The 15,604-nt window shown below is 42.0% G+C and overlaps 1 protein-coding gene across 1 annotated transcript in view; it reads left to right on the forward strand.

Moving 5' to 3' along the window:
* Positions 1-7,290: 7,290 nt before the first annotated feature.
* Positions 7,291-15,604, forward strand: part of LOC136883362 (uncharacterized) — a 66,900-nt gene continuing 58,586 nt past the window's right edge. Inside the window, exons 1-2 of the mRNA XM_068229619.1 lie at positions 7,291-7,470; positions 13,833-13,941. Of these exons, the coding sequence (XP_068085720.1) occupies positions 7,291-7,470; positions 13,833-13,941 (289 nt within the window). The remainder of the gene's footprint in view (positions 7,471-13,832; positions 13,942-15,604) is intronic.

The raw sequence follows: 15,604 nt of genomic DNA on the forward strand, positions 1-15,604 counted from the left end.
TAGGTGACTTCAATGCGCAACTAAGCTAAGAATGAAAATACAGAAAAACAATTGAAAAATTCCAAACACATAAATGGACCAACCAAAATGGACAAAGACTAGTCGAACTCTGCGGGATATTCAACCTTAAAATCATGTCAACACACTTCAAAAAGGAACCTTCAAAAGAAATGACATGGAGATCACTGAGCACACTCATCAGCGAATTCCAAATTGACCATGTAGCAATCTCTTATTCAAACCACAGAGAAATTATGAATGTTCAAGTCAGGAGGGGTGCAAACATAGACTCAGATAGTTACCTGATAAGAATCAAACTACAGTTGAAACCTCAGAGATTCACAAAGAAGAAACCAAAGCAAAGCGAGGTCATCCCCGTCCAGGCCATGAAGGCCCTTGGAGTGGTGGAAGGTAAAGGCTTCCTCTATACGTAACCTCGGCACTTGATGAGGTAGAGTGTTTAGCTCTACTCCTGGCCGCCTTTGCCTCCAGGAATTAACCTGGTACTCATTTTTTGTGTAGGCTGAGTGAAACTCAGGGTCATGTGCACCTCCGGAAGTGGAAATTCGTTTCTTAAATTTTACGACTTCCTGAAGGGGATTCGAACCCACGTCCTTCCGGACGAACCGAGCACGCCTTTACCGCCTCAGCCAGGCAGCCCCTCTAAAGAAGAAACCATTGATCTCAAAATTTGACCCCACTAGGATCCAACCATTCCTCACAGAAGAATTAGAGAAAAAGGAGGCAAAAATTGGCAACAACTCAAAAGCAAACTGATTACAACAGCACAAACACTAATTCCTCTGCAGAAAAAGAAGAGACACCCTTGGTGAAATGAGGAGTGTGAACAATCTCGACAGAAGGCATACAACAACTGGAATAGCAGAAAGACGGAGAATAACCACAAAACATTCCTGGCAGTGAGGAAAGAGACAGCTCAATTGATAAGACAGACCAAAAGGAAATTTGAAAAGGATCAACTACTTGAAATCGCGAAAGACTTTGAGAAAAACAACACACGAAATTTCTACAAGAACTTCAAAACTAAGCTTGCGGGATACCAACAACAAAGTCTCTGCTTAAGAAAGAAAATGGAAAGTTGATACTAAACAACCAGGAAAACTGTGAGGAACTCGTCAGATACTTTAAATAATGACTGAACTCTCCAAAACCAACACAAAGATTTTTTCCACGAGAACCTGAAAATACTAATCCAAAATAATTTCCACCAAATGAAGAAGAAATCACAAGACAGATCAAAAGAACAACAAAGCATCGGGTAAGGATAGAATAATAGCAGAAGTACACAAATCAGCAAGCCCAAACACCATAAAAGAAATCAAAAAAATAACGCAAGACATTTCGAAAACAGAACAAATCCCAGTAGACTGGAAAAATGCATTAATTCACCCGCTACACAAGAAGGGAGACAAAACAGATGTTAATAACTACAGAGGAATTTCACTATTATCGGTTGCATATAAAAGTCTATCCCAATGTCTTCTTTACAGAGTACAACAACAACTAAAACCACAAATTGGAGATATCAGGCAGGATTCGGACTAGTCCGATCGTGTCCAGAGCAAATATTGAACCTAAAACTAACCGTAAGACATCAGAGAATTTATAGCAAAAATGTAGTCTGCACATTTCTTCATTTCAAAAAAGCCTATGATTCAGTGAATCGCAAATCACTCTTTCAGATACCGCAAGAACAAGGTTTAGACATGAAAACACTTTCAATCATAAAACAGACACTGACAGACACGAAGTCCAAGGTTAAATTCATGGGAGAAACCTTAGATCCCTTTGAAATCAAAACGGGAGTAAGACAAGGAGATGGACTCTCGCCTTTACTCTTCAACTGTGTCCTGGAAAAAGTTATACAAGAATGGCGCAAACAGAAATTGGTCCTCAAAATTCACCAACCAATCGCTTTAGGCTGAGGAAAACCAGCGATGGATTACCTAGCATTTGCGAATGACCTAGCAATACTAACCCGAGACATTTTAACAGCCCAAAATCAGACTGAACTCCTGAAAGAAATCGCGGAAAAAGTCGGCCTTCAGATACATTCTGAAAAGAGAGAATACGTGACCTGCAAAAAACATGGACCAAAATTCATGGAAGCAAAATGTGGTAAAATTAAAAGAGTATCACAATTTAAGTATTTTGGTGAAACAATTCCGTAAAATGGACTCGAAACAAAAGCCAAATAAATTAGATACCAAAAGATGGAAACTGCACATCGACTAACCGAAAATATCTATAACAAAAATGCATATCCAAGCATACAAAAGTGAGACAGTACAGAAGACAGAAAAGAAGCTCACAGTAAAAGAATGAAAGAAATATGGGCACAAAGAAAGGAAAATGTGCGCCTCTAAGTACTTTACGTAGTCTTAATGGGCTTATTCGCAAATATATTTATACAGGATGAAGCGAAATTTGTGCACTCGGGCGTCGCAGCGCGACTCCTCACATGCCAGCAATAAAAAAATGTATCTCACAAAAGTTCGTCCTGCGAGAAAAAGGACGTTGAAGAGCGGCAATCTGGCAACACTGTAACCACATGTAGGGTAACTACCTCTGTCAGCACGTATTAGTCGTGCTGAACAGTTGGTGAAGTGGCTAGAGTTTTGGGTTAGCAAGCAGGAGGTCGAAGGGTTCGATACATGTGACCTAAGGAACGGTGTCTTACTGTATTACAGTATGTAATGTCCGATGGAAATTAGCAAATAAAAAAGTGCGCCTCAACCCAGGATCGAACCCTCGAGCTCCTGTACGTCAACCCATGAGTCTATCTACTGCATCAACTGTACACCACGAGAAGTATGTGCTGACAGAGATACTTACCCTACATGTGGTTACAGTGTTGCCAGATTGCCACTCTTCAACTTTCTTTTTCTGCCGGATATACTCGCAGGACGAACTTTTGTGAGAGACATTTTTTATTGCTGGCATGTGAGGAGTCGCGCTGCGACGCCCAAGTGCGCGAATTTCGCTTCATCCTCTATATAATAAGTATGTCAAGTATGCCGAAGGATGGCAGTTTCACCATTACCAACTATCATAGACAGTCAAGGAATCACTGAAGTGGTATAATAAAGAAATGAATGAGGTCGTTTCACGTTGCTTTCCAATTTTTTTACAATTTACTTTACGCCGCACCAACACAGATAGGACTTACGGTGACGATGGGACAGGAAAGGGCTAAGGAAGCAGCCGTGTCCTTAATTAAGGTACAGCCTGGTGTGAAAATGGGGAAGTACGGAAGAAATCTTCAGGGCTGCCGACAAGGGGGTTCGAACCTATTATCTCCCACATGCAACCTCACAGCTGTGCGACCCCAAACCGCACGGCCAACTTGCTCGGCCGTTGTTTTCCTCCCTGAGGTCGACGTGGTATTACACATGGGCTGTCCTTACTCCCAACCACATTGTACTCGAAACTGTAAATCCATTAGTTAGTTAACACGAGAGCGGTCATAATGCTTCTCTGGAAAGATACTGCAACATTCTTTCATAATTTTAAGTTGCTTGATTAATATACATTATGTTTTTTTTTATACATACGCTAAATATTTCTGTTTCCTCCACAGACACAAGATGGTCTACGTTGTGAAGAACTGTTGTGGAATCCTGTCCCTGAAGAAAGGAACCATTCTTATTGGTGTTATACAAGCGGTAAGAAATATCCTACCAAGTCTTTTCTTATACTGTAATTGTCATAAAGGCCAATGTAGGTTTTAGGTGATGCTGGGAGTAGTAGCAGGTTATTGTATACAATCAAGTTACAGCAGTCAAAAGTTTATTAAAATGTATTAAAGTATCTGCGCAGTAGCAGTTTAACCATTTTGATTGGTTCAGACTGGTAGTTTTGTCGCATAGAAAGGCTTGAATCTCCTTCTTCTTCCTCCTCAAGTTCCCCCTGTTCTTAATTAGAAATCACTGTTCCTAATTTTCTTCTTGAGTGCGCCTTTCTTCTCCCTCATGTCCTCTGCCACACAGTCTTTCAATTCTTCCTCGGCCTCCCTCTTGCTCGTCTTCCCACCACTTGCAGACTGCTTACACTCGTTCTCTCTTCTGGTAACGTGTTCAAACAATAACAGTATTTTCTTTTGTGTCTTCCTTGATCTTCCACAACACCTCACACATTTCGCATCCTCTCATTCCGTATGTTCTCCTTCCATGTCTTTCCTACTATGCACTTCAATATCTTCATTTCTGCCACATTTAGCTCGTGGACTTTCTTCGCTGGCCATGTTTCACCACTTTCTGTCTCAGCTGACTCACAACCTATTTGAATGCCCATCCCTTCCACGTATCAATCAGTGCTTCTGTAATCTTCTTCATATTTCTCATTCCAGCCTAAATCACGTGAATTATCTTCCATTCTTCAATGATTTACGAGCCAAGATTCTGAAACACTCTGGTTGATGGTAAGCTATCCGCAAGTAGCCTAACATTTTCAAAGCTATCTTCACCTCCGAACCACATATACAGCATTCAGTCTTTCCTCTGCTAATTGTAAATCCTCCTTCCTCAAGGACCATTCATTCATTCAATCAATCAATGATCTGCATTGCGGGCTGTCGCCCAGGTGGCAGATTCCCTATCAATTGTTTACCTAGCTTTTCCTTAAATGCTTTTTGAAGAATTTGGAAATTTATTGAACATTTCCCTTGATAAATTATTTGAATCCCAACTTTATCTTCATATTTTGATCTTTCCTACTTTTAAAAGCTCCGCTCAAACTTGCTTATCTACTAATGTCATGGCACGCCATCCCTCCATTGACAGTTCAGAACATACCGCTTAGTTGAGCAGATCGTCTCCTCACTCCCAAGTCTTCCCGGTCTAAAGTTTGCAAAATTTTATTTTGTCAGAAATCACGAAGAATAAATCGTGCTCCTTTCCTTTGAATATTTTCCAGTTCTCGTATCAAGTAGTCCTGGTGAGAGTTCCATGCACTAGAACTGTACTGAAACTGGGGGCGTACCAGAGACTTACACGTCCTCTCCTTTACATCCTTACCACAAACACTAAATACTCTCATAACCATGTGAAGAGATCTATAACCTTTATTTGTTACTACCCCAATGAAGGTCTTTCCTTCAATTAACACCTAGGTACTTACAGTGGTCCTCATAAGGTACTTTCACCACATCAACAGTAATTAAAACTGAGGAGACTTTTCTTATTGGTGAAACTTACAAGATCTTGTTCCAGGTTTTCCTCATATCTCCTGTTGTTCTCATCTACAAACACAGTATCATCGGCAATGAACATAGACCAGGACGTTGGATCACTTACACCTTCAGTCAGTCCATCTCTTAAAGTGTTGAATATGTATGGACCTAGAGCTGAACCTTGGAGCAGGCCTGCCATGAAAGGGAAACTTCTTGTGGGTCCTACACTGGTTCTTACCTTGAAGTGGATTCCATCATACATCTCCATCACCACTTTTCTGGCACACCTTTCCTTTTCATGCTCATAATAATAATAATAATAATAATAATAATAATAATAATAATAATAATAATAATAATAATAATCGTATGACCTCAGCTACCGTGTGCAGACATTTCAATTTGACGCCATTTGGCTGTCTGCTCGTCAATTTCGACGTTCCGTTTTACTCTAGGCCCACTAGATGGCAGACCGAGTAAACCGAAACTCCTTTGGTGTCTATGGCTGAGATTTAATGAATTTTGTCGGGTAAACACCAAATGTGTCACCAGAAATCTTTTACATGCCGACATCGTACGACATGGAATGTCGAATGGACTTTTTTTCCGCCCTTCAAAAATCCGACTACCTCTGCCAGGTTTGAACCCACTATCTTGACATCCAGAAGCCGACACTCTACCACTGATCCACAGAGGAAGCTTTTCTTTTCCTTTTCATGCTATTCCATAGTTTTTTCTTTGTACACTATCGTAAGTTTCCTCTAGATCTATGAAAATTATGTGCAGATCATTTTTGCATCTCCTCATCATTTTTCTAACAACCGTCATAGCGTATAGGTTGTTCCTTTCCCTGGAATGAATCTAAACTTTCCTGTTCCTATCTCTTTTTATTCTGTTATCTGTTCCCAAAACTTCATGGTGTGTGATAGTAGCCTTATTTCTTCTTCTTCTTTATCTGTTTACCCTCCAGGGTCGGTTTTTACCTCGGACTCAGCGAGAGATCCCACCTCTACCGCCTCAAGGGCAGTGTCCTGGAGCTTCAAACTCTGATTCGGGGGGATACGACTGGGAAGGATGACCAGTACCTCGCCCAGGCGGCCTCACCTGCTATGCTGAACAAGGCCTTGTGGGAGGATGGGAAGATTGGAAGGGATGGGCAGAGAACGGGGATGGAAGCGGCCATGGCCGTAAGTTAGGTACCATCCCGGCATTTGCCTGGAGGATAAGTGGGAAAGACGGAAAACCACTTCCAGGATGGCTGAGGTGGGAATTGAACCCATCTCTACTCAGTTTACCTTCCGAGGCTGAGTGGACGCCATTCCAGCCCTCGTACCACTTTTCAAATTTAGTGGCAGAGCCGGGAATCAAACCCGGGTCTCCGGGGGTGGCAGCCAATCACACTAACCGCTACACCACAGAGGCGGCGTAGCCTTATTCCTCTATAGTTTATACACTGATCAGCCAGAACACTATGACCACCTACCTTCCATCGATATAAACCCGTCCAGACGATAGCAGAGTCAGCTTACGAGGAATGACTGCTTATCAGACACGCACGGTGCATGTAGTATCAGTGAGTGTGCTGTCCGTGGGTAGAACGGGGAAGGCGCGCGATCTATCTGAGTTTGACCGAGGGCAGATTGTGATGGCCCAGAGGCTCGGCACGAGCATTTCGGAAACTGCATGACTTGTTAGATGTTAGAGGAGTGCTGTGGTGAGTGTCTTCAACAAGTGACGAAACCGAGGTGAAATCACGTCCAAACGTCGAGCGGTTGGGCCGCCACCCCATCATTACAAATGTCGGACGTCGTAGGCAAGGCAGACTTGTAAAACAGGACAGGTGGCGAACTGTGGCAGAACTAACATCAGACTTTAATACTGGGCAGAGTACAAGTGTGTCTGAATGCACAGTGCACCGAACACTCCTAAGGATGAACCTCCACAGCTGACGACCCATGCATGTGCCAAAGTTAACATCACGACAGCGGCAACTACGGCTGAAATGGGCACGTGACCATCGTCACTGGACGTTGGCGCAGTGGCAGAGCGTTGCATGGTCTGATGAATCCTGATACCTTCTTCATCTTGCCGAGGGGAGGATGCGAATCTGTCGTCTTCCAGGGGAACAGCTCCTTGACACCTGTACTGCGGGACGGAGACATGCTGGTGGCGGCTCAATTATGCTCTGGGGAACATCCGCGTGGGCACACATAGGTCTAGTAGAGCTCGTGCAAGGCACCATGACAGCCAAGAAGTATCGTCAACTGTTTGCAGACCACGTACACCCCTTCATAACGATCATGTTTCCCAACGGCAGTGGCATTTTTCAACAAGATAATGCGCCGTGTCACAAGGCCAGGAATGTGATGGAGTGGTTCGAGGAACACTGTGATGCGCTGGCCCCCCAACTCGCCAGATCTTAACCCGATCGAACACCTCTGGGATGTGATTGAACGTGCTGTCAGAACTCATCCCCCCCTCCCCTCCCTGGAATTTATGGGAATCAGGTGACTTGTGTGTGCAGATGTGGTGCCAACTCCCTCCAGAATTGTTTCCAGGTCAAGACGCGTCGCCGCTGCTATCCGTGTCAAAGGTGAACATACCGGCTATTAGGTAGGTGGTCATAATGTTCTGGCTGATCAGTGTACATTTCTGGATTCTTCCCTTTGTATATGGGAAGAGAGTTTCTTCCTTGTCTATTGGCATCAATACAGTAAAATAGAATTCACACCCATCACCCAGTTCCCTGAGTGGAACAGCGTAGCTCCGACTCAATGGCAGACACTTTTCAATTATAAGAATCTTCCAGCTGGCTTTGATTTGCCCCGTAAGACATGGGTAGCCCTGAACAGAGTCCGTACTAACGACGGGAGATGTGGATCAATTATGTTTAAATGGGGTATGAGTTCTTCTCCAACCTGTGACTGTGGTGCAGTTAAGCAGACTATCGACCATATTGTCACCGAATGCAATGGAAGGGCATTTGCTGGATCCAGCCAGGACTTTGTGGTGGCTTCTGCTGAGGCCATACATTGGCTTGAGAATTTAGATCTAACTCTTTGAACCCTTTTGCTTGCATGATTGTTTTCAATGTTATAATGTGTATATCTTGTAATTTTGTATTTAATAGTTTGTACTTGCTGTTCATGTAGCTCTCTACCACTCCTTCCAACAATGAGGATGTTAATCTTTAGTACTACTTCCTTTAGTGCTCTCCATGTGTTACGCAGCCACACTCACTCACTTATTGGAGGAATCAGGCAAAGCCTCAGTTTATGGCGGACCCTCTAGCGTTTACTCCATTCTCCAATATATCACCCCCTCCCCAAATTTGTTCTTACAAAACAAAATACTTGCCAGGTGCCCTTTCTGCCCCAAGCCCCCAACTTACAGGACCACAGCTGCCATTGTCTTAGTTGATCAGCAGGTGCTCATTAGATCAAACCTTATTCACACCTGTCCTGTATATCTACAGGAGCGTTCCCTAGCAACCATTTGGGGCATGTCGTTTTGGCACTGAAGCTCCCAGTCTCATATTGCTCCATGTAGGTTAAGACCAACTCTTACTAGATTCAGCATCAAGGCTTATTAATGAAAGAGATCGGGATACATCCCCAGATTACAGAAGAAGTAAAAGGACTAGTATATGTTTTCAGTGATATTACAAAGCCTTATTTCTCCAAATTTTATGACAGTAGAAATGAAAGTCACAACATCGTGAATAAAGGTAGGATTTGAATTTCGGTTAACATTTGTCAATGCACCTTAACTGGATCACTTTTTATTAATGTTGATGAATCACTTTGTAAGAGATGTGTTAGTTTCACCTTTTCAATATAAATTGTAATATTCATTAAATAACCAAGGATAACAAGTCATGTTAAAGTGTAGGACACGTTTCGTTCCTCTTTTGCAATGTCTTCGCCGAGCAAGTTGACCATGCAGTTAGGGTCATGCAGCTGTGAGCTTGCATTTGGGAGATGGTGGGTAGGAACCTCACTGTTGGCAGCCCTGAAGATGAGGTTTCCCATTTTCACACAAGGCTGTATCTTAATTATGGCCATGGTTGCTTCCTTCCCACTCCTAGACCTTTCTTATCCCATCATTGATATAAGAGGTATCTGTATCGGTGTGATGTAAAGCAAGTTGTAAACTGGGACGTCTTCAGCTACACATATGAATAAAAAGTGCACTGTGTTGCATTAAAACTGAAAGTTTGTCAAAAAATCCACCCATTGTCTGAGGTGTACTAAATAAATATGTGTGAACGAAGATGCCACTGCACTATAAAATACAGCACTGTCACAAGACACACGTAGCAACATGAGAAATACCGATCTGTTTAATTCGTATGGAATGTTTTTATCATTGAAGTTATATGATTATAACACGACTTGTTATCCAAGTTGGAAGCAGATATCAGCCATAGCATCTATACCTCAGAGAGGGGGCTACAACAGCATCTGCTTCCTATGTTAAGGGTGGCTGATGAATAGCCTGAAATAGCATCAAGGAAGGCAATGGGAAACCATCTCAATTCATTTTCCCCAGGATACCATGTTTGGACCTGCCGAAAGGAAGAACAACCTATGATGGTAATAATGATGATGATGATGATGATAATTATGTTTTCCTTGGTCATTTAATGTATAGCACAATTTCTATTGAAAAGGTGGAACTAATACATTCCTTAAAAAGTGATTAGTAGACATCAACACAGAATTCATAAATTAACATCCAGTTATTTTACATTTTATGGCCTACATTGGACCACCTTAGTCAATTATACAAAGGATTTCTTGATTTTCTATCAGCCCAATATGTTTCATTCTGAGAGATGCTGCCTTTCTTTGTTCTGCTGAAAATACCCTCCCATTAAACCTTTTACTGACCTTGGTGTGTAGCCTGGTGTGTGTGTCTTAAAGTATCTTTATTTTTTCCATTTTTTTTTTTTTTTTTTTGAGATTGTCTATTGTTATTTGTAGTTCTTTAATATCCTCCTTAATCTTCATGACCCATTTAATCTTGGTCTTGCAATTCCATAATTTTTCAATTCTTCTTCTGCTAATTCTGGTGTCAGGTGTTCTGATAAGATATCCAAAGAATGATATATGTTTTTTCCTAATCGTGCTCAATATTGGTTCAATTTAATTAAAAACTCTTTTATTTGATGCTATTCTCCACTGTCCATTAACTTGATACTGTTTATTTAAATTAGCATCCAATATTCTAAATGAAATTACAAACTTCAACTCAATGTAATGTGGTCAGACCTCTTCTGGTTCATCAATAGATTTTCCCACCCATTTTGGAGTCCAGCATCACATTGTGCTCGTGAGAAGATAGGAAAACCACACAGTGTACAGGACACCAGCTCATAGCGATTGTTGTCTCAATGAAGACACAAGCCATCACTTTAAACAGAGAAGAGCCTTGATAAGGCAGTATGCCAGGAGCAATCACTGTATTAAGGCTAGAGTAGTGCTTTTGTGAACACATGTGTGTATGGTAGTCTGCAATTACATCACGGGCAGAAAAGTGAAGTAATGAGCCAATGTGATTTTAACGTAGACTTATGTTCCTCGAAAACAGGTACATGTAAAGAAACATTTTTAAAATGCTTTTAGTGTTTGGGTAGTTTTCAAGAAATAGTGCTTGAAAGTAAGGCAGCATTTGTGCTAAATATGTGGTGACACACAAGATGGCACTGTGTTGACTCGCTCACTCAGGTGGAGGTCAGCTGTCGTTGTGAAAATGTTGTGGCCAGGTGTATAGAATAACAAATTTAATAATGGGAAAGTAAGGTTTGATTAGGATTATTATCCACATAATATTTGTCTTTTATTTTTAATAAGTAAGTCTATGCAGGTGATACTGGTTTGGTTGGTGAGTCATCTCAGGAGGTTGAAGCAGTCTTGGAATGATGGCGAGTAATTTTAGAGGCAAATGGATTAAGAATAAGTCGCAAGAAGACAGAGTACATGTTATTCAACTTTACGCAGCCAGGGCAAGCGGGCCCACACAACACTGTCTTCCTTGCTGGGGAACCACTGATGGTAACCGCCAAGTTGTAACATCTTGGATCAGTCATCACAACTGATGGTAATGTCGACGCAGATGTCAAGCACCGCATCAGTGTTGGTTGGATGAAATGGTGGTCTCTTGCTGTGTGATAAGCAGATGTCAGTCAAATTAAAGGGCAAAGGGTACAAAAGCACTGTCCGGCCTGCCCTCACGTACGGCTCTGCATGTTGGGCAAGGCAGAAAAAGCATGATCAGAGAAGATGCGAATGTTGCGATGGTCGGCGGGAATTAGTCTGCATGACAAAGTGTGCAATGAACAGTGTGAGGATCCTTAGCGATTTCGCTGACAATAATGAAGATTATTAAATGAACAGTTTTACATTATTTACGTTTTAATTTGGAACACCCACTGACTCAAATATGTATTAATATTATGTAACAAGCATATATTTAGCCGGCCCCCTGGTGTAGGGGTAGCGTGTCTGTTTCTTACCCAGAGGCCCCGGGTTCAATTTCTGGCCAGGTCAGGGATTTTTACCTGGATCCGAGGGCTGGCTCGAGGTACAGAATTGAGGAGCTATTGGACGGTGAGGTAGCGGTTCCAGTCTAGAAAGCCAAGAATAACGGCCGAGAGGGTTTGTTGTGCTGACCACATGACACCTTGTAATCTGCAAGCCTTCAGGCTGAGCAACGGTCGCTTGGTAGGCCAAGGCCTTTCAAGGCTGTAGTGCCATGGGGTTAGGTTAGGTTAGCATATATTTAGGTTATGTTAGCTAGGAGGTCTGTAAAAATGGCAGCTCATTAAAAAGATCTTAAGGAGAACACTGCAAATACCATAGTTCCAATGTAATTTAAAACAAAAACCTTCACAACCCACACAGTATGAACCAAAATATGGATCACTCAGTATTAGCTACTTCTGTGAATGATAAAATATGGATATGACTAATTCACTCGCATCAGCTAAGTTTGTAATGTTATCATCATCACAGTGGCATGCACTGAACCCCATCTACCCCAGCGCTGCTGGGGAAAACATTTTTGATTTACATTTTCTTATTATTCCATAGAATGTTTCTTTATCAAGTTAAATACACTGAAGACATCTAAGTCAAGGCAAGTACAGCTGTCTCGATAACCTGTTTGCTCTACTGCAGTTTCTTTGCCAGCACGAAACCAGTCCAGGTCTCTCCAGCGAGCTGGGCTCATTTCGCCGGTGCAAAAGGGAGCTACCCCAGCAAAAGTCAAGTTGTTTGGTTGACGTACCATGAGCTTTAAGCTTCCTTTTCTTGGGGAGGTGGGGTGATAGCTACTGGCCTCGCTCGAGATTCACAGCGTCTTACAGCGGGGGAGCAGCTTGGGTACATGTCAGTCATAATAGTTAACACTCGAAGTGTTCAGCGCCACACACACGAAGCTACAGGACAAAAATAGTGTAGACACTTGCACGTAGTCTTGCTAATAAAAACAACCATTTTATGAAATCAATTGTAATAAATATATATACGGTATGAATATTTTGAATTTTGTTTGGGAGCGATTCATTGATGGCACGTGTAGAGGATGTTTTCTGATACACGCCGAAAAATAATTAGCTTGCCCAGCATGAACACTGAGCCAAGCGCAAATTACAAAACATGTTGTATTTGGTTGCTCTGTACGAGTAGGTTTGCCAGTAATGGTGGTATAATGTGAATTTTTGTAGCATTCCTCTTGGATTAAAGGTGAAGTTTTTGCAAGTTATGCATCATTCTTTGTGAATATAACAGTGGTATAGGTCATGAGGAACATTTTCTCTAGTTTGTCGTCGTTATACCTATGCTCAGTAAGCTAGTGAAACTGTAAAACTTTGGCGACGGTAAAATACCTGCTAAATTTTGCTCATTCAGTTTAGGTTACACTTTTTAAAGTTAAAAACAAAAAGTTAGTGACAGTATATTTCTGTGAAAAGCATCACTTTACTATGGCGAAGCGTCAGCGGGTGAAACTGTAAGTAAACAGTTTAAAATTTGCTGTAGCTGAAGTTATGATGGTGCTGACACTGTCGTGGTTACCAATTAGGAAATATGTGTGAGTATGCGGTTGAAAATTCAAATGAGATATCATTTCATAAATTCTTTAATACCTGATTAGTTGTTTGTCATATGCCCTCTTATTTATCGAGTGAGTTTATAAAAGAGTAATGTTGGCTTTAGAGAGAGAGGAGGGAATGCCATTGCTTCTTCTTCTTTTTTTTTTGTTTTTTTTTGTTTTTGCGGCTGGTTAATGAATCTGTTCATCGCATACCACTGCATCATCCTTTCCCTTTATCCAGCTACTGCTATGTCGGGTCATTTATGGCATTTCTCCACCTTCCTCTCTATTTCCACTATTCCTCTTTCATTATTTTGTCCGAGTCCAGGCTTCTTCTTCTTCTTGCAGTCCTCTTTGTTGAATCAATCGACCTTGTCTAGGTCTCCCTCTCCCTCTCTTGAACTTCATATCCATCATAACTTTTGGTATTTTTATCTCATCCATCCTCTTTACATCTACTATCAATTCTCTCACTTAGGTATTTTATTGACTAAGTTTGCAATGTATTATGTCAAATCAAATCATGAATCTTTGTTTGTTCTAGATCTTGGGCTTCTGTTTGATGGTCAATGAGGCTCGATATGCAGTTGAAGTTAAGGTTTATAAAGAGGACAACTTCGGCGTCCCGTTGCCTTCACTCCATTATGATCAAGGTATGATCTTCATGATTTAAGACAAACACAAAATGTATTTCAATAAAAACTACAAAGACTGTAAATAAAGTAGTCCAGACACTTGCAGGAGATCGGGCATGGGAGCGGTCAGGTGGTGCTGTTGTCGGTGTGTAGTACACATTCGACGGGCATCCAGTTGAGAGTGTTGCTGCTGTGCAGTGTTAAAGTGAAGAGTAGCAATTTCGCAGTTTTAAAGCATGTTTCCAAAAGGTGATCAGCATTCATGGATTAAAATCGAGGTTGCTTGTGACAAAAATGCATCAGAATGTTATTGAGGATTACATGAAGCCTGTGGTGAAAACGCATTACCGTATAGCACGTTTGCACAATGGGCCAAGGCGTTTAGCATGGATTGGAATGAGACTGCAGATTTGCCCCACATACGTCCGCTGTCCGTTCCTCAAGATCAGATTGACATTGTGAGTGGTATTGTTTCCTTCCGTTGGGATCCACATCAACTCACCGATCTACAAAAATGGCACCAGTACGCATTGGCTGATATCCACCTGGACAGATACCGCAATGAAGGTGACGCATTTCTGCAGTGTATTGTCGCCATTCATGCGACGTGGGCACAAGCCTATGGGCCTGAATTAAAGCATAAATTGAATGAATGGGGTCAGTGGTGGTGGTGGTGGTGGTGGTGGTGGTGATTAGTGTTTTAAGAGGAAGTACAACTAGGCAACCATCCTCTATATAATAATCAGAGAGAAAAAATGGAAGGGGTCCGACACTTCAAAAAATGAAGGTATCAGCCAAAGGGAGACAAGGGCCACGAAGGGCATGAAAATGAAAGACTCCCTAAGCCTCCATACGTAATACCGTCGGGATCTGAAAAGAACAAGAGTTGACCAAGTGAGGTCGGATAGGATAGATGAAAGTGAGGAGCCTGGCACAAGTAAGTGGAAGCAATGCCAGGACTGAGCTGAGGGTTCCGTGGTCGCCAATCCACGCTCTAAAGTTCAGAGCCCCTGAGGCCCCTTTTAGTTGCCTCTTATGACAGGCAGGGGGTACCGTGGGTGTTATTCTACTGCCCCCACCCACAGGGGTGAATGGCGTCACGTCCAGAGAAATTTCCACAGAAACCCAGTCAGGCGTTGTGGCATACGACTATGAAGTGTTATTCTTACGCATGCAAACTGTCAACAGTTTCCAATTTCTGGAGCAACATCTGCATCTGGCTATGGGAAGCAAGCATCCACATTTATTGTGAGACGATCGCCCTATTGTGTTGCAAACAGTGAGAAGCTCTTATTGCAACGGTAGCGTTGGGAGGTCTTGGAACACACTTTGTACTCACCAGACATGAGTCCTTGTGACTTCAACCTGTTTCGAAAGTTGAAGAAACCCCTCCTGATGTGGCATCTATACTCCATGCAGTAGGGTGCTCCGTCATAGTCATCAACAGAGAACACCTTGTCAATGGTCCCCTATGGCTTCCCGACATTTGGCAAAAGGTAGTAGACTTTGTAGGTGATTACACTACAGGAATGTAATGCAATTGTACTTGTCATCTATATACAGTATATAAAAACAAATCGGTCTGGAGCGATCTATATATAAAGAAATAAAAATGAAAATAGACGTCAATTAATACGGCACTTCTAGAAATCTCAGAAATTTGGTACCGGAGAAGCTAATG

This window comes from Anabrus simplex, chromosome 11, assembly GCF_040414725.1.
Source record: "Anabrus simplex isolate iqAnaSimp1 chromosome 11, ASM4041472v1, whole genome shotgun sequence".
Taxonomy (NCBI): domain Eukaryota; kingdom Metazoa; phylum Arthropoda; class Insecta; order Orthoptera; family Tettigoniidae; genus Anabrus; species Anabrus simplex.